The sequence below is a fragment of the Platichthys flesus genome, chromosome 3, assembly GCF_949316205.1.
Source record: "Platichthys flesus chromosome 3, fPlaFle2.1, whole genome shotgun sequence".
Lineage (NCBI taxonomy): Eukaryota > Metazoa > Chordata > Actinopteri > Pleuronectiformes > Pleuronectidae > Platichthys > Platichthys flesus.
The window spans coordinates 7,344,478-7,369,483 of NC_084947.1; the positions used below are offsets into that span (position 1 = coordinate 7,344,478).

A 25,006-nucleotide genomic window follows, 5' to 3' on the forward strand; every position below is an offset into this window, starting at 1 on the left:
AACTCTCGTAATAGGTAATAATGTATTTTGGCTTAATATGGAAATTATAAATTAGCCGTGCACGTTGTAGATTAAAATGTGTCTGTAAGCTATTTGGAAAAACACTCACATGTAGCTTTAGTTAATCGTATTTAAATTTTCTTGAACACCGAATTATGTGGCTATCTTCTGTAGAATGCTTTCATACTCAAATGAAACAATTGAAATTTGTTGTGACTCTGTTTGTTGATGTGCCTGAGACACCGTGTTCCCCCTTGTGATCCGTACTGACAGCAGGAGGTTTGATTATCTCTGTTGTGTTAATCACTCACTACCATTGCATGTGTGTGTGTTTTTTTTTTTTTAATGGTATCTCACTCTGTGTTTTATTCCGTTGTTTTCAAGAAGACACACGTGGTGCGTATACTCCCACACACACCCACACACACACGGAGGGAATCCAGTTTATGGATTATATCAGTTCCTCTAACATACACATGAATCCGCTCGACTCTCTGTTGTATTTCTCTGTAATGGTAATTATCGCCCTGTGGGACTTGTGGGATCACTGTGCGGAGCCCGATTCGCGGCAGCAGTGCAAAGGTGGAGACACAGCGGCTTCCAGTGAAGGCGAGCTTTTAAAACGGCTTCTTAATGATTTTCTTTCACTTCCTTCTTGTAATCAGCACGTATGGATCTCAGGAAAAAGATGAGACAAAAACCTGCTGTTGCTCTGAACGTGGTCAGAGATGAGCTGCAAACACACACGACGAAGCCGACCTGTGATTGCTTTCCTCCACAGCTCAGAATTATGTTTTACCAAGGAAACGTTTGGTTTCACAAAATAAGGCCAACCTTTGAGGTTTGACACTGATATGAAAGAACAGTATCTGGTACAAACACAGTTCATCAGATGAAACAAGGCAGTAGCACGATCATGTATCTCTGTGAGCTACCTGCTGCTGTAGCCCCCGTGACTTCTGCATTGGGTTTGTCTTTTAAAAGTTATTATATATACCGGCGTTGATGATAAAAGGAGAAAACACAGTGTAGCTTTAGAAGCCAATGCTGACATTTACTTAATAGGTGTCATTTGTGTTGTGTCACAGAATCGCAAACGTTGTTATCCTACTTTTACTTTAATCACCATCCCTGTGGGTATGTGTGGATGAGCCCATTTACTGTACTACATGTTTATATTGTTCTACTCAGCTGCTGCTTTCTACTTTAAATGTCTGCTATTTCAAATGTATACTTAAAATAGCAGACATTGAAAATGGATGGATGAGGGATAAAATAAGTCAGTTTTAATCCTATAGCACACAGACACACACACACATGCACATCTCTCTATAGTTGCTAGGACACTGACACATTCCTTAGCACCATACCTTAAACCTACCCATCAACTCACTGCCTCACATTAACCTTAACCTAATTATAACCCTTAAACCAATTCTTAACCCTCAAACAGTCAATTGAAGAAATGAGGAGCAGTCATTACCACCTCACTCTGTTGGGTCTTTGCCTAAAGTGGTCCTCATAGAAGTCTAATTACACACACACACACACACACACATATGACTTTTAGTTTAGGAGGCAAAAACACCGGGGCAGATCCGGGGGCGGGGCCAGGCGGGGCCAGTTAGCCGAGCTTAAATCTGATTGGCCCCTAAAATAGTCTTATTCTGATAAAAGAGTCACTTACTATGAATACTAACAATACGACTGACTATTTGAACGCCTGAACAAGGAACACATTTCAGTGATATGTGGCTTTGTTAAAAACTATAGAGATAACAGTAAACAAGTAATGACTCAAATGGGCACTTTAGTGAAAGTTGTTGGGTCATATAATTCAATAAATCCACTTCATAGCCTCGGATTTAGAAAAATCCTGGATCCCCCACTGCAAAAACATACTGGTTAAGTCGATTGGAAACTCACGTAAATGTTGCATCGGATCCTTCAAGGCAGAAATGCAGTACTTCTCTGATGCTGCTGTATAATGGAGTATACAGTACTTAACCTATATAGAGTGTACAGAGAGCGCTCTATGTGACTGAGCTGTCTCTTTATTGTCATTCAACCAGCCTTGGGGTAACGTACAGTAAGTGTATACGCAGCCCCAATGGGGATCAAACCGTTAACACGTTCAGTGCACACGCCTCGTTCTACCAACTGACGTGCACAAGATCAAAGCTGTTTAATGCTGCCTTCAAAGCCAGAGTCAAGAAAACATGTAAAAAAAGGTCCTAGACTAGATATTGTACAACCTAGTTTGGCCTCTCATCAGTGCAGACACCAACGGAGACAGCAGTGCTGAATCATTAGTGGCAATTCCAGTTTCTAATCATCAGTGAATCCCAACTGTGATAATGCCCTCTCCGCGTTTTAAACATTTACAGATGTTTCTTGATTCTTCAGCAATCGTTTGCCAAACAAATCGTTTGCCAACAAGTCCAGTTTCATGTTAGACTCTTTAAACCATAATAGGGGATAAAGGAATATTCCATACAGGGATACAGTGAACCTGAGGATGTGTGTGTTTGTGTGTTTTTGTGTGTGTGTGTTTGTAGTAGGTATTAATCTCCTAATGTTCGGTCCCTGTTGGACAGTATAAAGTCGTCAAAACTTCTCACTTGTCACATCTGTTCTCACGGCAGGCGGTTTTGAATGAGAGACCCGAAATTGCATCTGGATAATAACATTTGCTGCCCTTCGTTGTGTCTGTGTCTTGCTCTTTGGTGTTAAAATGCACTTTGTGTCACGCTGACAGTCGCACAGTCTCATTTTCCGTAATGGCTGTTTCTCAGAAAAAAAAAAGAAGAAGGTTTCAGGTGGTAAATCGGTCGTTAGTGACATTAAGATTGAAAGAGTGGGAAAGAATCTGTCTCTTTGTCTCTTCTACTTCTCCTCTCTGCCTTTATTTGTCTAAATGAAATTTCTTACAGTACAGTGAAGGCCCCGAGGCGTGAAGGGAGAGCGAGCTGGTCGTCCTGAATGGTGCTGCGGAGTTAGAGAACTGTGTGTTTACAGCTCAGAGGGAGTTAGAACTCCTTCCGCGACTAATGAGGACACAGTTGCAGTCTAACCCGGTGCAGTGTATTAAAGCCACGAGGTCCAGCATAATGCAAATTCTCCTGTATAGGATGATATACGATTACACTTTAATGACTGCCTGAGGGTGTACGGGTCACAGCTGCAGCAGATAGTTATAAAATATAGTAGCGGTAGACAAAAAAGAATATTGGATTATGAAAAAGTATTTAAATGTATTTAAACAGACAAACTGGCAACTTTAACAAATGTCAAGAAGAGAGGAGAACAGGGGATCCTCAAGAAGAGTGAAGAACACCCACATTATGTAAAGTATCTCGGGAACAGGAATTCAATTTAAGAAAAATAATACAGAGTGGTGATGCTGTTTGGTATATACTGGCCACACATCTCATTGAGGTCTAAAAACACTGGTGAATGCTTTTCATTCCCTTAAATATATTTGTAAAGTGGACTCCAAAAAACATTATCTACATTTTTTATACCCATGTTTGCTAGATGATGCAAGGACAGTGCAAAACCACTCTGCTGCCTACGGCTGTCTGTGGCATGCATGCATGTACATTCTCATGTGCAGGTACGATATGAACAGAGACTCCACAGGGTACCTTTTTAGTACAATTTATCGGTACTTGAAGTTGAAGTACTCTAGTTGACTAATTTTCATTATTTATAGTTCTGTGTGTAAATGAATGGTACTTGCTAAAACTTTAGAAATCAGTCCAGTAGATTGCCAACACTCAGGGAATGGCAGCAGTGGCTACAATGTGAATGTAATTTTGCGGTTAAAAGGCTCAAATTGTTATTCTTTGCTAAGAGTCTGTGAAATTGTATGTTTCCAGAGCACAATGCAAGATGGCAAGCAGCTAGTCAGCATGGCCAGCATCATTGCCATTGCTTTGTAATGTTGTGTGTGGTCCGTATACAGTTTGTGTAGCTGCAGTGCTTTTTTCCCAACAGCACACTGGTGTCCCAGTGACAGGTGTTTTTAGACTGGTGCATTTTAGCCGGTGCCTCCTCGCTTTATTACGTTGGGAGGGGGGGAGGCCGACGGTTTCCCAGGGATGGACACGTGCCTGGACTGGTTACCAAAACAAAGTGGTGAAAACACACACAGAGGGAGTGTGACTTCGTTCTCTACTTAGAACAACAGCTCCACTATATCTTACAAAATAGTTTTTGGCTGCAGTATTAATATTTACCATCTTGCACAGATTCAACATATACTTTGCATTTTAAATTCAACAAAGTCGTTTGTAACAATGCTTTTTTTAAACATTTGGTATTGCTACTTTTTAATCAATAAGTAAAAGATCCGATTACACCACTCATGTATTTACTTTAGGCTCAGATTATCCATTTACAGCTCTGAAATCTGCATTTGTAAACAGTTTTGGTTTCCCACTGAAGGGTTCCTCCTCCTCCTTGTGTCTAAAGTGGCAAAAGGATGGATCAATAAAAGCATTAAATGAATAGAGGCAGCACTGAAAAGCAGAAAATGGAAGTGCAGCAGAAGCATCAGATATTGGGTTGCCATGGAAATGATTTCTTGTTATGTAGTGGCACAATTTATAAATGTACTCGGTTAAGAAATATTATGTAACGAGTCCTTTCTCTTTCTCTCTGTCTTCTCTTTCTACCCTTCTCTCCTCCTCCCTGTCAAACACTGTTAGAGCACAGATTATTGTTGATGTAATAAAATCCAGCCAGCCAGTGAATCGAAACGAAAGATACATACAAAGCAGTGTGTGTCTGTGCATGTGTATGTGCGTGTTTACACATTTTTGTTAATGGTTCTGGCATTAAAAGTGATCTATTCACAACCCATAGTTGTTATTGGGACCAAGAATGACAACAATTCTGATGTCCTGGTGAAGGCTGTGAATTGAATGTTGAAATTTGGCTTTGGCTGTTCGATATAAGTCAGTCTCCCACCAGGGATCGCTGTGCAAATGTTGTGTGTGTCTGTTCCTGTAACCTCGGTGACTCTATCTCAGACCCATCCCCTGTGCACCGCGGCCGAAGCCCGTCCATCCTCCTGCAGGGTAATCGTCCCTCTTCGGGACTCGGTTTGGTTCACTGAATCCTTACTGAGAGAGACACAAAGGGATGAAGGGATGTGGAGATGGTGGAGGAGGAGGAGGAGGTGGAGTGGCTTCCAACAACAAGAGGAGTGAGGATGCTGGTGGAGCCGCATGGGCAGAGGAGGCGGAGTGGGATGATAGGTGAAGTGCAGAGAGAGAGGGAGGAGGAAAGAGGTGGTTGGATGAAGAGAAAAGAAGAGAGGGGGAGAGGGAAAGGCCATGCAGAGCTCAGTCTTCTCGGTTTTCCCTGACTAAGAATAGCAGCTCTTCTGGTAACCCAGTGCCCCAGGACATGACCATCTGAATAAAAGCCTCTATCGCTTGATATAATGTCTGGTGTGTGTGTGTACTTGCGTTTGTTGTGCATGTCTGTGTGTGAGAGGGGGGAAGTATTTTAAAAGGCAGATACTTGGGGAAACTCATCAGAATAATAAGAGAGACAGACGGGAAACGAGAGGGAGACAGAGCGAGCCGGCTAATTGATGGTGATGACAATAGGCTGGTGGAGAAGGGAGGCCCGGGCGAGATGTGATGTTTTTATCTCTGCGAGCAAATAACTCTGTCATGTGTGTCGAGCCGCCCACCCACCCGCCCACCTCCCCTCCCTCCTCCTCCGCCTTGTCCTCCTCTGTGTCTGCGGGCTCTGCTTGGTTCATGTAAGGGCTGCGGACCTTTTATTTTACACGGAAGGAATCTGGGCAAGAAAAGAGTGTGAAGAAGAGGATGTGCCTGAAAGTAATGTTTCCATATGTCTGCACCATATGCCTGATCAGCTTTGGCTAGCATCTCCAAACGAGCAGCCAAAACATCGAGTGCTGCACAAGCGAGACTGCCGACTCGACTGAAAACGATTCGGTCCCAGGCTCACAAATATGAACAGTTTTTTTTTTGTCTTTTCTCCCCTTGTGGTTTTCTCTCTCTCCAGCACTACTTCCTCATCGTGTTTGGCCACGATGGACAGAAACCTCTGGAGCTGCGGACAGATGAGGAGTGTGAGTGTGACGAATGGGTGGAGGCCATCCAGCAGGCCAGGTACACACACTGGATTATTTAAAGGGTCTTTCCCATGGGTTTAATAAGAGTTATGTTTTTTTTTAACGTAGCAAGAAAATGTTGCTTTTCTCCCTTTTCAAGGAAATGTTGCATCACATCATATTGTGTTCCTTAGTTTTAATTTATATAACCCTGGACGATGCATCTCCACTTCCTCCCACAATCCAGAAGTAATGAAGCATAAATATTCCAGATAAATGAACGGTTGGACACACGTCACAGTGATGAGAACTACTTAAAATTAAAGAAATGTATTTATACATTTGAAATGTAATTTAACTTTAAGTTTGGTCCATGTCCCACCACTTACATGGAGGAGGCTGAATTTATGACCTATACTGAAGCCAGCCACCAGGGGACGAAAGAGGGCTTCAGTTTTGGGGAGTTGTCAAGTTGTCCATCTTTATATAGAGTCTATGGACATAATAATAACACAAGCATTAGCATTAATGATACTTTTACATGCTTTGGGACATTAAATATACATTATTTGTAATTTACTGTTAAGCTTGATGTTTTACAAAGAATATCCAAAGACTTGATATCTTTTGTTTCTTGACTTTCAGTTCATTTCAGTGTTGAAAATTGCTTTATAAACAAAGTAAAATGCGACTTTATGACCGAATGCATCTGGAATCCAGTGGCAAATTGGACTTTTGAAAGCTGCTCCTTGCTGGTTAACAACTCTCGCTGTGGAAAAATCAAACCCTGAGGATAAATATCCTCAGCGTTTAAAAATATCTGAAACAGATAAAGTACATGTGGGTATTGATTATATTTCAAAGTGGGGGCTTTACAACCTCGTGTTAATTTCCCCTTAGATTCATGCTAGGTATTCAGTAATTATTCATGTTCTGAGCCGCTTAATAACTCCACAGTATATTGTGTTACTTGTGATGTGTGGCATTAAGCTGAGCCAAGCGAGTCAAGTCTGAATCATCCTCTAGCTGCAGTCATAAAAGGAAGTGATGGAATCCACCTGAACTCATTATGGCTAAGAATATATAGGAGACACTCCTGAAAGGGCGGATAAGAATACATAAGCATAAATTACAAGCATATATATGATTTATTCAGCAGCATCCATTGACTTTCTGCACACAGTGGGGGACAGGAATGTATCAAACCAATGTTTTGTGCAGCCAATGACTTAGAAGTGTTATTTATGTGTCTTCCCAACCCGTCCATGCTGAGGTATTTGTGCAAAACTTTATTTTGCAGCTACTCTGACATCATCATCGAACGAGAGGTGCTGATGCAGAAATACATCCACCTCGTGCAGATAGTGGAGACGGAGAAGGTGGCGGCCAATCAGCTGCGCACCCAGCTGGAGGATCAGGACACAGAGATCGAGAGGCTCAAATCAGAGGTGCAGCACATACACACACATACACACACACACACACACACACACACACACACACACACACACACACACACACACACACACACACACATACACACAAACCCAGAGACCTTAATGAACACCAAGGTTTATCAAAACTAATTTCATCAGAGTTACCACAGGCATTTGTAAATCAAGCAGGATTTCCAGATATTAAGGATAACAGCTTTAAGGAATGTGAAGAAGACTACAGACCTCCGCCCCTCACCCACACTGTAACAGCAGGAGGTGGAGGAAGAGGGGGTAATTCATGTATTAAAGTATGATTAGCGTTTTAATATCATATTTATGATATATATATATATATATATATTTATTTATTTAATTGGATTGATAAAGTCCATTTATTGGACCCTGCCCTTCGTCTAAACCTTCCGGACATTTTCATGTTGTTTGGTCTGATCTGGAGATTTCCTGCTGCATTTTTGTGAAAGTAAAATTCTGGAAAATGTTCAAACCCAATTGTCCGGTTATTGTCAAGAGTTCATCTTTAAAAACTGCTCATGTCTGATAGTCAGTCGGTTACTCCCTCACTCACTCACAGGCCCACACAGCTCTGAGACAACTCTCCTGTTATGAATCAAATGAACAGTGATCTAAGTAGAAACACATGTATAAACCTATCTAAACCCATAACAGCCCAATGGCTGTGCATTGTGCGTTTGTGCTGTCTTGTTGTATTTATGGCAGTGGAGGAGCGGGGGTGGATGGTTTTCCGTCCCCTCTGATTGTAGGAGGAGAAGCCCACCACTCAATAGAGACAGCCCATCAGCTCCCTTACAGATGGCTGCCAAACCATTAGAGAAGGCAACACGCCTCTGTTCTGCCACCAGGGCGCAGTTAATCAGGGATTCATGTTCAGAGACAAAACAGAACTGATTTCCACAACACTGTTTCTCAGAAGTAATTACAATTCTCTGCGTGACAGCAGCTAATTGCTGGTTTGTGTTAATTTGATCAATAGCTGCAATCTTTCATGAAGTTAACGATAAGTGAGTTAATCACTTTAGATCCTGACATCACTGACAACCTGTTGAGAAAACTTTTAGTTGATGATTCACGACCGTTGTTTATTGTCTTTCACTTATTCTGTTTAAATGATGCGCTGCTACAATAATATCATTTGATTTCCAAGCGTATAAAATAAGCGGAACTAATGGGACGAAGCTATTGCATCCAAACCTGCTTTATTTTTATGATTTGGGATTTATTTGCCTTATAATGCAGTGTAGTATTACGGCTGTGCAGCGATCGTTTCGGCGTCGAGTCTATTTTTTCCTCGACGTGAGCGTATCGCGCCAGGAAACACACTGAAAAATTATTTTAAACGATATTGATGACATATTTTATATGATATAAATTACCAAATATGCATCCCATACTTTGAATTCCCCTTCTGTTGTCCTGGAGTTTTAATTTGACCAATGTCCCCCTCTGCCCATCCACTACAGCCACACAAGCAGTGATAAAGATAAAAAGAGAGGGGGGGGGGGCTACGTATTCTCCACATAGGCTTGAGTGGAGAATAAGTAATTTACCCCCGACACCCGACATTTAACGGAGCAAACAGCGGAGAAGTTCTTCAGCATGGATGACATTAAATTCATAATTGAAGTGGAGAAGGAGAGTGAGTTGTATTATCCTCGGAACATGTTGTATAAAGACAACACCAAGAAAGACAAATGTTGGAAAGCTGTTGCTTAATGTTGGAGCAACATGTAAGTACCCAACGGAGCGACTCCAGACCGAACTTCCCGACCGAAAATGTTGTGGGCGGGGCTAAATTTGCCTGGCATCCAGGCTAGTGCAGTATATCAATTTTAGAAAATGATTATAATTTGTGTCACGACAGTGATTTTGTTGTGTTGTAATGTGAATATTGGCAAAGTTTATTTTTCTGACTCTGTGATCTCTGAATGATTACCTAATTATCTCCTGAAATGAAAACAAAGAGGTTTTATGCAAATTCTACAGCTTCATTGCTCAGTAATAAAAAAAAATATATATTATTCTCTCTTCCACTTTTGCACGTTTATCTGACCCAACAGAAAAACTCACTACAAAAGCATTTTACTGCTAAGGAATATCGAGTCAGATTTAGGGCCACTTAAAAAATCGGAGAGCTCAGGAAATGAAGTCGTAATGTCTTGAGGAAAAAGTCAAAATTTTAGGCGATAATAATCAAATGATATCATGAGATCAGCCTGTCGCCTGCGCTCAAACGCGTAATGTGGAGCATCTCAATAAATTATACTTTATTATAGGTTTCAAACATGACTAAATCTTTCGGCTCATAAACACAACATTATCATACGTATCAGGACTTTGAAAGATTGTGTAAGAAAGGAGGAGGAAATGTTTTATTGCCGTCGACACTTTAGTTTTTGTTGAAACTTAGATATTTGTTATTGAGATTTCTAAACGACATTATAGAAATCTAGAAAACTGCATTTGGAATTTATGGACTCGCAAAATAACACAAAACTTAACATTGTTTTTTAAACTGTAATTGCTAATTGGGGGTTGTTGTTGTTCCTCTGCACATTCTTCATCACGTGCCGGAGAGATGGGCAGAGGGCGACGCAGAGTTCGCTGATTGATTGCAATATAATACTGCTCTGCTCCGCTCTTGGCCCCAGGAGACGCCATTCCCCCGACCTGCTGCTAACATCTCCATAATCAACACCCCCACTGTCATTTCAGATTCTGTATCGAATGTTTTTTTGCTTAAATACACTATATTTCTGTCTTTGGGAGGAATGTTTTATGGATTAGCTGGTTATGCTGATTTTAGTTGTAAATTCTCCCTTCAGAGCAACAAGTGTGGCAGATTCTTCTGGATGCTAAACGCCTCTCATTGGCCTGCTTTGTAATGAAAATGCTTACGAAGGACATTTTACATTAGGAGACATCTGCCGGTGTAATGGTGCTGCTCATGAAAAAAGGATTAGACTTTGTGGGGCCGCTGATCCGTCTCATTAAAACACTCTCTTGTTTGTTTGTTTGCGTTTGTGTGTCGCTCTGTGTTTATGAATATTTAAAACAACTAGCGACTGTTTCTGTCAACACTTGGCAGACTGGTCCCTCTCTGCTGCCACTCATGATGATGGCGCTAGTGAAGGAGAAAATGAGGATGAAAACGTTTGGCTTGTTTTTTTCCCCTCATTGTGTGAAAAGCTGGTGCTGTCAACAGGCATAAGGTTAAAGTAATACAGAGCAGAGCCAGACTTTAATGCTGCTGAGGTTATTTCTGCACGGAGGAAAACGCTGCCAAGTAAAACCTCTCACCAGCTACGTTTGAAATTCATCACAGCTTCTTAAAGAGAAGCAGTGTTTTCTATTATAAGCTTCATAATGTGGAAATAGATATTCCATTATTTTACACTATTTTGAGGTTTATATTATGATGCAGGTGCTGCAGGTGGTTTGTTTACCTCCAGGCCGGTGACAGCCAGCGGTCGGAGTCATTATGTTTTTCAGGTTGTCCGTTCGTCCCTCCCATTCCTCAGTCAAGGATTAACTCACATTCACACCCAAAGGTCAGAGGTCACGGCGGCCTCACAAAGAATGTCTATGTTTTTCTTGAACATGATCTGACCTCTGTGACCTCACTGCGATATCTCCGGACAGCTCAAGTGAAGTTTTCTCTTGAACAGGGAATTCATTTCGGTAGCCAAAGGTCAAGGTCACAGCGTTTTTCTTGATATCTGAAGATCGGCTTGAGGGAAACTCTTCGAATTTGGTGCAAATGTTCAATTGGACTCAAAAATGAGAAACTGAGTAAATTCTGGTTGACCTTAAAAAAAGTATGGAGAAATATGTACAAGGAAACTGCCCCGTAGTGCGGTAATTTCTTATATGCATCAAGCCAATGTGTCTCAAGGTAAATCGGACTCTGCTCTCTGAGGACACTTGTTTTAAAAGTGTTCCCATACATTTAAATAGAATAGAAATAGAACGTATAAGCAGCGGGTTACAGTTTTTCTTTTTCGACAGGTGATCAGGCTTGACCCTAATTTGCTCATCGTCAATAGCTGATAGCAGCTTCTCCTTCTCTGCCATTTCTGTTTCTGAATGCAGACGCCAGATTGTCAAAGATTAGAATGTCTAAGTTTGTTTAGTGTGATTTTGTTCCCGCATTTTGCTCAGATTGTTTGTTTGTTTGAATTCCTCTTCAAAAGATTGTAGCTCTGAACAAAACCAAGGAGCGAATGCGGCCTTACCACATCCAACATGAAAATGAAGACCCGGACATCAAAAAGATCAAGAAGGTACATCAGTCATTTTCTACACCTTCAGCCCAAGAGAGAATCTAGGTTTCATGTATTTGCACTTTGTTTTCAGTAGCATTTTGTTGGGCCAGGTTTGCTCCATGCTTCCCTATCCGTATCTCCACAGGTGCAAAGCTTCATGCGGGGCTGGCTCTGTCGGAGGAAGTGGAAGATCATCGTTCAGGATTACATCTGCTCCCCTCACGCCGAGAGCATGAGGAAGAGGAACCAGATCGTCTTCAACATGGTGGAGGCAGAGACAGAGTAAGTTATCAGCCACCAAAGAAAGGTTGTCTCCCTCAACACAACGAGCCGACCGATCTGTGCATGTTGTATGAGACCAGTCCAGATAATTCTGGGAACCATATTGTACTATAAACAGTTACTAAATTTGTCAGGTCTTTGATTTCACAAGTAGCAAGAAGAGACGTTAATTTCCTGTATTTCACCTTCAAAGTTCTTAATTAAATAAAATGTGTAAATACAATAAGTATAACGGTTAATATCCATTAATCTCTATAACAGATACAAATACATTTGTTTTAATTGTATTATATAACTGTAAAATTATATTTAAATATGTTATATTATTTGTACAATATTATAGGAACATTACCTAATTATTAAATATTTACATTGACGTTGTTGATCATTATTTCCCATGTGTTTAGGAGCTCAGATTTTCTGCAAGGTTGCACACATTTTCCAGGTGATTTCCAGTTGACACAGATGTGTGTTTCTCTCTCGCTCTCTGTGTGTGTGTGTGTGTGTGTTTGTGTTTGTGTGTGTGTTTGTGTGTGTGTGTGTGTGTGTGTTTGTGTGTGTGTGTGTGTTGGTTTGATGACAGGTACGTCCACCAACTCTACATCCTGGTCAACTTTTTCCTAAGACCTCTGAGGATGGCTGCCAGCTCCAAGAAACCTCCCATCTGCCACGATGATGTCAGCAGCATCTTCCTCAACAGGTGTGTTCTGTACATTTGTATAAACATGTCCGTCTTTGCTTTATTCTAGTTCACAGAGTTGGTTATGCTTATAGAAAAAACATAAAGAATATTTTGTCAATTTGTTTCTACATTTGCTTGTGTTCAGTGAGACCATCATGTTCCTACATGAGATTTTCCATCAAGGCTTGAAGGCGAGGATAGCAAACTGGCCGACTCTGGTGTTGGGTAAGCTGTTACTTGACTTCACACAGTACACAAACACACAAACACACACAATACACACTGTTTGCTGTGCATCCACTCAGTGACATCAAGGTCAGGGTTTCAGTGGTCCTCCACATCCAGTTTGTCTCATTCAAATGTCAGCCTTGAGACACACAAACACATACACACACATTTTCCTATCTCTGTCTGCAACACACACGTTTATTGTCTTGGGGAACAATGACTGCCCCGGCCAGAAGGCATCCCATGATTCTTCCTCCGAAAACCGAATCGCCTTCGACAGATAAGCATCACCTAGGAGACAGACCGCTGAAAGACGTCACAGCAAATCACATGTGACCGATTCCTAAAGAAACTGCTCCACTGATTAAACACAGCGTCCTTATCTGACTCCGCTCCTCGGGTCGGTTGCTGAACGCTGACTTTTGACCAACAGCAGGATTTTGATCTTTTCATCCTTTCGCGATCTAATCATTTGGTTCTCTGCAGTGAATAAGAAAACAGCATCAGCTACATTGGATGCTGTTTCACTATGTTGCATAAATGTTCAAATTAGGTTTTGAACCTGCTCAGGATTTATTTCTCCCAGTGATCGTGTTTGACGTCACAAACGCTCCAAACACAAATTATTATTTACTATATATTCTACTTTATCAAAATCCATAAAACTTAGCAACAGTACCGATACACTACCTTCCTATATACCTTTTTTACATATTTCCAATTTGCCCTTTGTTCAGATAGTCTCACAAATCTGGCTTTTTAGTCATAAGCACCATTACATGAGATTTTGGGGGATTTTTTAGATTGAAGTTTTTCTTATTTAGCTGGAACATAAGCTGGTTATTTAATGGTTACCAGCTTGGTTATGGGTTGATGATTTTTTTTTATATTCCTGCTCAATTATAATCACAAAATCGATAAAACTGTATCAATAGATGATTCCCCAGTTTGGCAGGTAGGTGGTTCCAAGCATCTTGGAGAACTGGCTACAGTGGTTCTGTGGATTCTTTACTTTACTTTACATTACATGTCATTTAGCTGACACTTTTGTCCAAAGAGACTGCATTTTTAGTACACTCAACATTCATGAGGGGCCATTTAGGGGCTCAGTATCTTGCCAAGGACACTTTGGCATGCAGATGGGGAAGAAGCTCGCTCTACCCCCTTGGCCAGATCGCCCCTAAGGTAATTCTGTCCATCTCTGTATCTTCCATCTCGTCACGTGACGGACTCCATGATGTGGAGATCTGGGATCTGCCATCTGTCTCTGAAGACAGTGCTTTACACTCTGGTTGTGTGTTTAGGGTCATTGTCATGCTGCAGAATGAGTTTGTGGACGTCTCCCTGATGGATATGAATCTAAAGTGCCTCAGATGTTTACACAGTCCTGTGTGTGTGTGTGTGTGTGTGTGTGTGTGTGTGTGTGTGTGTGTGTGTGTGTGTGTGTGTGTGTGTGTGTGTGTGTGTGTGTGTGTGTGTGTGTGTGTGTGTGTGTGTGTGTGTGTGTGTGTGTGTGTGTGTGTGTGTGTGTGTGTGTGTGTGTGTGTGTGTGTGTGTGTGTGTGTGTGTGTGTGTGTGTGTGCGTTTGTCTCCAGCTGACCTATTTGACATCCTGCTGCCCATGCTGAACATCTACCAGGAGTTCGTGAGGAACCATCAGTACAGCCTGCAGGTTCTGGCCAACTGTAAGCAGAACAGAGACTTCGACAAGCTCCTGAAACAGTACGAGTCCAACGCCGCCTGTGAGGGAAGGATGCTTGAGACCTTCCTCACATATCCTATGTTCCAGGTAGAACTTGGGCACCAACATAAATTGGTTTTCTCAAAGAAAACAAATGCAAATGTCTTTTAATAAAGTTTGCATATATTGTCATATTGCTCTTCCCACCTGTCAGATTCCTCGCTACATCATCACCCTGCATGAGCTGCTGGCGCACACACCTCATGAGCACGTGGAGCGAAAGAGTCTTGAATTCGCCAAGTCCAAGTTAGAGGAACTGTCCAGGTGTGTATCTGGGTTTCAGAATAATCCACTTCCCTGATACATCTTTGTGTTGAAATCGGATCTAATTAGTGTGTGTGTGTGTGTGTGTGTGTGTGTGTGTTTCCAGAGTGATGCATGACGAGGTGAGCGACACAGAGAACATCAGGAAGAACCTGGCCATAGAGAGGATGATAGTGGAGGGCTGTGACATCCTGCTGGACACCAGCCAGACCTTCGTCCGGCAGGGTGAGCCTCCGTCAGCTCACAGCAAATCTCTGGAGGTTCACTCTAACATTCATCTTGTAATCTGAGACTTCGATGGAGCTCAGATTTACATTAGCTGTTGTAATGGTTTTACAAGAGGGTTTTACTGTCTGTCATCTTGCATCTTCAAAATGTGGTTCTACAAATGGGTTTGGCTGTTTAATGAGAACTTTCTGACAAGTTTAAGATCAGCTTGGATCATTCATATATATAATTGAAAAGATGCATCTACTGAAGTCTTAATGGATTTCTATCAAATACCAAACAAGGCGTTGCAACAGATTTTTCTGGATTCACTGCATAAGCTGTATTGCGTTTGCTCATACTGACCTGAAGCACCAAGTGGTTAGAGACTCATCGAAACATCTAAACTCTGAACTTATAAAATAAAAAAATGCATAAGATTCATATATGCACTGACAAGTTATATTCCTATTACTACACTAAGGAGTAACAGATTCAGATCAATGCAATATTTCACATTATGCATCATTGATTATTATTGAGTGAAACATCAAGTTACCCTTCGACTACTCAGGAAAAAGAGGATTGTGATGCCACACAAGATGTGACACCAACTTTGAAAGTGGATCAACTAATCCCAACTGTTTTTTAAAAATATTCTTTCAAGATGAAACATTACTTTGCCAGTAAATGGGCAGTTGCATGTGTGCAGGGGTCCAGAAGTATTTTATAATTTTTTTCACGTTTTCCTGTTTGGGTCGCTGCAAACAACATTGTAAACCTGTTCTCAGCTTAGTGTCAGCTTAATGAAGTGTAAGGTAATCCTGTGCCCCTCCTGCTCTCCAGGCTCCCTGATCCAGCTGCCGTCGGTGGAGCGAGGAAAGTTGAGTAAGGTCCGTTTGGGTTCCCTCTCCCTGAAGAAGGAAGGGGAGAGGCAGTGTTTCCTCTTTACCAAACACTTCCTGGTCTGCACACGAAGCTCTGGGGGAAAACTGCACCTTCTCAAGGTGAGAAAAGCTTCAGCACTTTAAATCTCAACTTTCGTCCCAAATGTCAATATAAAGCATATTCTCTCTTTTCTTTTTGCAGCAAGGAGGAGTTCTGTCCCTCATCGACTGCACGCTCATAGAGGAAACAGACACCAGTGATGAGGAGTGTAAGTTTACTACAGCTACAGTTTGAAGCAGTGTGTTCACAATGGTTGACACACAGGCAGCTCTTATTGCCTCATGTAGGCTCCTCACCGCTCAAGGGGGTTAATTAGGTGTCAGACAATAAGTGTCTTCCGTTTAAATATCAGATGCTCACCCCTTTAAATGTCAGGTTTTGATCTTTCAACATCAAGGATCCATTAATTTATTCTCAGAGGATTCATGTTGCAAATAGGGAGATTGATGAAACACTTACACACGTACACACACACACACACACACACACACACACACACACACACACACAAGAAAAACACATGCATATGCACACATGCCTTTAACACACACCTTTACACTTAAGCCTCAGGGGTGCAGAGAATGGAGATAGCAGGTCTGCTTAATTAACCCTGAGTGTGTGTGTGTGTGTGTTACTGTTATCATCACAAGGTTTTCTGTTGCACTGTAAAAATCTCCTTCCTCCTCTATGAAACAGCTAAAGCTGGCGGTCAGGTGTTTGGTCAGCTGGACTTTAAGCTCGTAGTGGAGCCATCAGATTCTGCTTCATTCACCGTGGTGTTACTGGCGCCATCGCGTCAGGAGAAGGCGGCTTGGACCAGCGATATCAGCCAGGTAACACGCGCCGGGAGTCACACCAACACACACCCAGACCAACACAGACTAACAAGAACCTGCAAATAGCGAAAGCATGTCTCCTCTGGGCATTGAGGACGCTTAGTGATAAGTAAACACAGACACGGGTGCAGCTCTCCAGGGGCGGGTTCAGCTCCCCGCCTCACTTCTTCACAAACAGAGTGGCATCATACAAGCATGTCACACTGGATTCATTCTCATCGGACAGAAAAGATGCTCTGACAGCTCACACACTTTTTCCTCATCAATCAGACGGCGAAAATGATTTCAAGTTTGGGTTCTGCATGAATAAAGAATATAGCTCACGTGTTAGGTTGCTTTCCTCAGAAGTTCAGACACATTTAAATCCCTGTCGTCTTTATTCAGGATACGCATTTCAATAACCACATTAAATCATTGAGCTTTGTGTCATTTTACAACTAAGAAATATCACAGATCTCATGTCGGTGAATGTAACATCTATAAATGATGCTGCTTGACTTTAAAGAAAAATAAAAGGAATGCAAATATACAAAGACACAGATAGAGTAACCCTCAGGCCGAAGCTACACATTAAACACATTCAGGACTAAGAGCAATGTCAAGCTTTGTTCCTACATCAATCACTTGTTAATGGTAATGAGTAATATTCCTTTAACACCATTGATTGTTTATTTATTACTTTTGCAGTGATACACTGCTCAAGGAATAACGTAATTTCAATCTCAATTTGAATTTCAGTTTGCCAGAGCCGGTAGAATGACACATCACACACATTATTCTTTCTTCATATTATGCTTCCCATGAGGTCTAGGATTCATCTCCATCCATATACATCCAGTAGGTCTGTCAGATCTTCTCTCCAGGGCCTATACTGGCTGTTCTGAGCTCCAAACAAAGGGTGAGCATTTCTTCAAAGTCGTGGCTCCACCACTATGAACCTTTCCTTCTGCAGCAGCTGAACATCCCCTGTTCAAATTGCTCCTCGGTTTCTTCCCCCAGTCTGCTGCTTTAAAAACTCTCTCCTCATCATCTATCCTCCTCTTCTCTCTGTGTTTGCAGTGTATCGATAACATTCGCTGTAATGGCCTGATGACCAGTGTGTTTGAGGAGAACTCCAAAGTCACTGTGCCTCATATGATCAAGTAAGTACAAGATATGAGGCAACAAAGGGGGGGGGTTCAGTTGTTTCAGCAGCAGGCGAGTCAGATTGAGGTGAACAAGAGCATAGAAATATTCAATAAAAATTTTAAACAAAAAACCCAGAGTGTTACATGATTTACACCTTTCACTGTAGAAGTGGTTTGTACAGAAATGTTATTTAGCCAAGTGCAGTGGAACAGGAAGATTCCCTGAGAAAGTAAAAAACGGTTACATAAGTACAAGGATATGTTGTGATTTCTTTCCTTAAGAAACAGTGATATAAATAGAGTGACATGAGAAAAAACAGTATTTATTATCATTCTGGTTGGTGTTGTAGAGTATGATTGTGTGTGTGTGAAGAGGAACACCCATCTCTTCATGCCAAACTTAATGTAGCCTATCTACCCTGGTGACAATGTTACAGTTTTGTTGTTGTACAGTAAATTTGGAACTGTGTGTACAGTTTTGTTTTCTATTTATTTATGCTTGACAGTATTCATTGGTATCCACTCCTATTTTCAGCCTCCTTCTTTGAAATGTGTGGGTGTTGTATTCTTTCTCTATTTTACTTGGCTATTTGTGTTTGAGCCCTGCTTTGTTCAACAGTCACCCATGCTCGGTGTGTGTGTGTGTGTGTGTGTGTACGTGTGACCGTGTGTGTCCATCAGATCCGATATGCGTCTCCATAAAGATGATGTTGACATTTGCTTCAGCAAGACGCTCAACTCCTGCAAGGTCCCCCAGATCCGTTACGCCAGCGTGGACCGGCTGCTGGAGAGGCTGACGGACCTGCGCTTCCTCTCAATAGACTTCCTCAACACCTTCCTGCACACGTACAGGATCTTCACCACCGCCACGGTGGTCATGGACAAACTGGCCGACATCTACAAGAAGCCCTTTTCCTCCATTCCTATCAGGTCATTCACAGCATACACACACAAACACAGAAAAAGGGCAGAAGGCTTAAGGTCACAGGTTTTCATAGAATCTAACTCAGATTTGTCTGGGTTCTGTCGATGAGCGTGTGCACATTCATCAATGCCAATTTAGTATGAGTGTGTATTTGTGTTGGTATGATTTTGTGCTGGGACACACAAATACACACACACAAAATGTATTTTAGCATTATGTAAGTGTTCTGGGATCGGTTTCTTAGCTCCCCTGAGGTGGTCAGATGTGTGTCTGTGTTTTGGACTCAGGAAGCAGCTTTCACCTCCGTCCACAAGGTTTAAATACATGCTGGCTGAAACACACACTGGCCTGTGTGTGTGGACGCCAGCAGAACAGATGCTTCAACAAAGTTTTTGGCACAGTCATAGGGATTCTTTTGTGTGTCGGATGAGGAGTTGCTCTCAGGTTTGAATGGATGGTCTTAACTCACCGTGACCTGTGGGTTCAGGATTGAAGGATCCAGGGACCAGACGGATGCAGGACGTGTGGCCAAACTCCCCTTTCTTAAACTTTTACCTGAATAAGATTTACATACCTTCCCCTGTCTCTCTTTTTCACATTTCCCAAATTAGCATCATGTAACTCAACACAAACTCAACAAAACTGAGCGTCTCTCCCTCACCTCGCTGTCTTGCCAAATTTGCTAATTAGAAGCCAGAGGTGATAAAAACCTGATAGAATCTTCGTTAAAATCAAAGAAATCTCGTTAAAATATCTTGCTGCCTTGTTTTTGGGCCGAATTTCTCTCCCATGTTGTCATTATATATGTCGATATTTGTTCACTGCCTAACTCGCTGCTTCCCCCTTCACCTCAAACACACCTCTCCTCTTCCAAGAAGCTCATACATCGTCCCTCCATCATCGTCCTTCAAACCGCTTTCCATTTCCCACGTGTATCTCCTTCTGTCTTTTTCCACACCTCGATCCAATCATCACATCCATCCGTTTAATCCTTTTGCTCTGTGTCATCCATCTCTTCGTGTCCTCTCCAACTACAGGGCGCAGTACCACTCATTTGACCGTCTGTCCATCTCATCCATCTGTCCTGACTACAGTCTGAAGATCAAGAAGATAGCCATGGATCAGCCCAAGTAACCAACTCCTCTCTCTCTGTCCTCTTTCTTGTGCTACATCCACACTACAGCGTTTTCATTTGGAAACGCATCGACTCTGCTACAGATATACGCCCGGTGTCCACACTACTCTGCTGTTAGGAAACACCGCTGGCCCCTGTTTTAGTTTGAAAACCCCAGGGATGTGTTTTAGTCTGGAGGGGCAGAAACGTAGATGTTTGAAAACCGTGACAACTGCCGATTGGATCTTTTGGGTCACATGGTTTCGTCCGTCTCCTTTAACATGAGGCTCTTCCACATGGATAATGAATTACAGAAGACCGTGTTGTCTTTGCCAACAGCTAATGGAGACGAGTTATTATCGGATCAATTCCTGCGCACACTGGCACACGCATGTCCCGTGTACGTGAGCGGTCACCTGATATGCAGACGTGTTAGTTTGGACAGGGATTCTAACACCACTGTGGACCGGGGTTTTTAATTGTAGAAATGAAAACGTGGCAGTATGGATGTAGCCCAACTGTCTCTCTCCTTCTCTTCCTGCCTGCTCTTTCTCTCCTCTGGTCTTGGTCTGATACTGATGCATGGTTTTTCTCCCTCCTTACTTTGACTTCTAATCCATCTTTCACTCACAGGGCTTGTAATTACAGCAGTTTGAACCTTGTTAAGTTGATGATGCATAAAATGGGAGACGGGGGGAAACCTTTTGTTGTCTTCAACCTGCAGCTGGTCCGTAGCATGTTTTCTCTCCGGAGCATCGCTTCCTCGAGGCTGGTTTTCCCCTTCGTATCCATATTGATACTTTCTGTCATTCCTCCTCTGCTTCGTATCCTTCTATTCACTTTTACTCTGGTGCTTGCTTCCTCTGCTTGCTACAAATTTCTTTCCAAAGCATTCCTCTCCCCTGCCTCCGTGCGTTTTTCTTTCATCGACGCTCCTCTCTTCCTTCCCTTCTCTTTCAGACTGGGATGCAATTTGTTTTTCTATCTCCTGCTGAATAACAGGCTTATGTGAATAAACGATGGCTGTGTTGATCGAAGCATGATTACTCTTCCCTTGATGTAGCTCTGCACATTTGACTCTGAGCGGTGACACTGTTCACACTTCTCTCCTTTATGAATTCTGAACACACTCTTTTTCATGCTAATATGACCCTAAACCAAACATTGATCTCTATTGCATGGAAACTATCCCAAAAGAATCTATTTGCATTGATAATAAGCCTTTTAGAGTCGAAATTAGAAATCACCAAGGTCTTGTAGGGTTGTTGCTGCGGCATTTCCTTTTCATCCTTTTCTCAATTTCCCTTAACTCTCTCTTTATTGCTTTTTTTAAACTTCCTCTTTTTTACTAACATGCCCCCCCCCCATCTTTCAGGTCCTTGGAGCTGTTCTTTGCCACCAACCAGAATAACAGAGGTGGTGAGCACACAAACGACAAATCTCCTCGTCTTTGCCGCAAGTTCTCCTCTCCTCCTCCTCTGACCATCCCGGCCCACACCTCCTCCCCAGTCCGAGTGCGGAAGCTCTCCCTCCACTCCCCCATCACAGCCAGAGTGGGAGGCCTCGACCTCACCAGTCCCCTGTCAAACTCCAACCACAACCATTCCCAGTCTGCCACCAGTAGCCCTACGTCTGCACACACCCCGCAGACCCCGACGCCTCTGACCCCGACCCCAACCACCTCCTCTCCTCCTCCACCTCCCTCCTCCACCTCTCCTCCGCCAAACAACTCCAAGTCGCCGCAAGACCAAGTTCCGCCCATTCTGTCGTCTCCGGACCAGAGTCCCACCCCGTCCGCAGACGGAGAGGAGGTGCCCCGGGTCGACCCTTTCGGTGGGAAACTGCGAAGGAGCATCCGCAGAGGTAGGCTACACCATCTCTCTGTCCCTCTCTAGTTTCCAGTCTGTTTTGCCTTAAGTATGATCAGGCATGAGTTTCTTTTATAGCTCTAACCAGACCCAATATCAATGTCACGACTGCAGCAAGGCAAGAATTTTGATACCTGAGGGTAAAAACATCCATCCCTCTATACCACTGATTCCTTAGAGGTCACTGGGCGACAGGTGGGGTGCACCCTGGGCAGATCGCCAGTGTATCGCAGGACTCACACAGAAACAGGGAGAACATGTAAACCCCTAACAGATAGACCATGGCTAAACTGGGATTTGAACCCGGGGAACTTTCTTCCTTTGAGGGGCCTGCACCACTGTGCCACCCCAGATAAAACAGACTGTAGATATGTATATCTAGTCCGATTAAATAGCTCACTATTGGGCTCGTGGTGTCGGTTGTCTATGAAAGCTACAGAAATAAAGAGCTGTTTCTAATTATCTGTACATGGTCACCTGAAATAAAGATGAATGAACGTATCATACTCTTAACAATCGTGAAGCATTGGCAGATTATTCATCTCACTGTGCTCCTGCTCTGTCCTCAGCTTCTCGCCTTGTACAGTTTGACAGTGAATGCAGTTTGCTCTGTAGATGTATAATATATATATAATTTCTATCAGTGAACTTCCACCTATAGAGCCTGATTGGACATACACACATAAAGAGCTGGAGGTCAGTCATCTAACGACTCAGTGTGAAGACGCCTGGCGGGGCATCATTATCTCCGTGAATTTGTGTGCTTGTGTCAGCTGAGTCGACTTCCCACCACGCACACTCACATATTCTTATAGTGGTGTCAAACAGCCTCCCAGACTGGGGGGGGGGGGGAGACTGTCAGAGCATCTGGAGCAGAGCAGCAAGGATAAGCTGCAGTGAGACCCTCATTAGCATGTGCACACGTTTGCAGTATATGTGTGTGTGCGTGTATGGAGTGCGTTCATGTGTGACAGCTGCTAACCGCTCACTGAGACCCGTTAGCACCCGTTCCTCCTCTTCGCCGTCTCAGTTTCTTGTCACCAGAGTATTTGCAGGTAGTTTATTTTCTATAATGCACATAAACCTATTTGCACGTCCTACTGTTTTTTTCTGCTGATCTCGTTTTACTGTCTTTGCCAAACTTTCGAGAATTGTTGCTGTGATTTGCAGGGGACTCATACTTTGGAATATTGAGCCTCTCCAAACCTTTCAAGTTGCAGCCAAACAAATTTTCTGTTCTTCCTGAAACTTATATTTTATTACTAAATTAGAAAACTTTGATTGAAAACATGATATATGCACATTTACTGCGACCCATAGAGTAGGTCCTGCACATAGACTTACTGTATGAATGTGTGTGTGTGAGCGGGTGAATGGTGCTTTGAGTGTTCATCAAGACTAGAAAAGTGCTATGTAAATACAGACCATTTACATTTATAGTAGGGCTCCAGGTAATCATGTACCTTGTGCTGTTTACTGTGCTAAGAGCCAGATATCAAAATGAATGGTTGACAAATTCAAGGAAAACCCTGAATAAATAAGCATAGAAAAGTAGTGAATGCTTCTTATTTAGGAGTCGACGAATGGTTCAACCAATGTGACAATGATGTGAATCACACTGTGGGCCAGGACCTTCACAGTCACTAAACCTCAACCCGGTTGTACCTCATTAATGTGGCATCAAAGCACCAGATGGAGGAAAAGATTGATTCTCTACTAAAAGACGCTCTTGTATTACTGGTCTCTGTGTTTTAAGGTTGTGTTTAGTGCCCCTGTCTGTTGATTTGTGTGTTTGTCAGAAGGATTACACAAAAATAACTTGGTGGAAAGTTGGAACATGGGCCAAGAAAGAGCCCATTGATCCGGACAATGGGAAAGATCCCCATTTTTGTCATCATCATCATCATCATCATCCTTATTCGTGTCCCTCTCCTCTTCCTCTGTCTAGCTGTTCTGGAGTCAGCGTCACTGGAGAAGATCATCCCAGAGTCTCCTCAGAGCAGCGAAGCAGGAGACCTGTCTCCATGTCGCTCTCCTTCAACACCTCGACACCTCCGCTACAGGCAGCCGGGAGGTAAGAGCCTCTCCTTTCTCAAGATGATAGGAGAATAATTATCAAGTTAAATTAAATACAAAACGGTTTGGGCTTCTGTGAAGGCCTCAGGGTTCCTCACTGCATCACAGAGAGTCTATCCAGTGTGAAGGACAGCTTTGTCTGTGGTAACAGTTTTAATCACAATAAGGATTCCTGTGTTGTTGTTGGAAACATTTCCAATAAGTAGAAGTGTATTAATCATATGTAACATGTTTGTGATAAGAATAACCAGGTTGATGATTGGGAGTTTCATAAATTGTGAATAGGTTAATTAAAAATGTTCACAGTGCTCCACAAAACCTGTAATTTACAGAGTAGATTATTACTTTCCCTTTTTATAGTTTGTTTATATGAATATTAACTTAGCCTGTTGGCCTTTTTGCCAACTGTTGTTACTATGAACAAATTATTTGATTTGTTATAATAAAGGCATTAAGGTGAAAAACAATTATATAATTTTAATTTGTGGCCATTGTATTTAAATTTCAATACGTCAGAATGAAAGGTCGTTTATTTTCAAATGTGCTCTCACACCTAAATATTAATTTGATAATAATAACAACAGTGGTAAACAGTTATAACCGTTTTGTTGGTCTTGATAATAAATAAGTGCTGGTGTCTCTGTAGTCCAGTCAGGGGAGAACTCACGCTGCTCAGTCTCTCCTGCCTCTGCCTTCGCCATCGCTACAGCCGCAGCAGGACATGGCACACCACCAGGTGTACAATCACACACACACACACACACACACACACACACACACACACACACACACACAATTAATAATTCATTTGGAAAAAAGACATGTGCTGTGTAAAGCAAACTGTGGTTGATGGTTATTAAAGCTGAACATACAG

General features: G+C 42.4%; 1 protein-coding gene across 2 annotated transcripts in view; it reads left to right on the plus strand.

Moving 5' to 3' along the window:
* The window catches only part of rasgrf2b (Ras protein-specific guanine nucleotide-releasing factor 2b), a 41,506-nt gene that overhangs the window by 8,660 nt on the left and 7,840 nt on the right, over positions 1 to 25,006 (plus strand). The window contains exons 2-18 of one of the 2 annotated variants that reach the window (XM_062384989.1): positions 6,049 to 6,155; positions 7,398 to 7,545; positions 11,763 to 11,852; positions 11,980 to 12,116; positions 12,700 to 12,816; positions 12,944 to 13,023; positions 14,622 to 14,815; positions 14,922 to 15,031; positions 15,138 to 15,256; positions 16,085 to 16,245; positions 16,328 to 16,394; positions 16,883 to 17,019; positions 18,082 to 18,164; positions 18,831 to 19,079; positions 21,564 to 22,051; positions 24,005 to 24,130; positions 24,779 to 24,868. In XM_062384989.1, coding sequence (XP_062240973.1) covers positions 6,049 to 6,155; positions 7,398 to 7,545; positions 11,763 to 11,852; positions 11,980 to 12,116; positions 12,700 to 12,816; positions 12,944 to 13,023; positions 14,622 to 14,815; positions 14,922 to 15,031; positions 15,138 to 15,256; positions 16,085 to 16,245; positions 16,328 to 16,394; positions 16,883 to 17,019; positions 18,082 to 18,164; positions 18,831 to 19,079; positions 21,564 to 22,051; positions 24,005 to 24,130; positions 24,779 to 24,868 — 2,503 coding nt within the window. The remainder of the gene's footprint in view (positions 1 to 6,048; positions 6,156 to 7,397; positions 7,546 to 11,762; positions 11,853 to 11,979; positions 12,117 to 12,699; positions 12,817 to 12,943; positions 13,024 to 14,621; positions 14,816 to 14,921; positions 15,032 to 15,137; positions 15,257 to 16,084; positions 16,246 to 16,327; positions 16,395 to 16,882; positions 17,020 to 18,081; positions 18,165 to 18,830; positions 19,080 to 21,563; positions 22,052 to 24,004; positions 24,131 to 24,778; positions 24,869 to 25,006) is intronic. The other variant, XM_062384990.1, reaches the window with a different exon arrangement.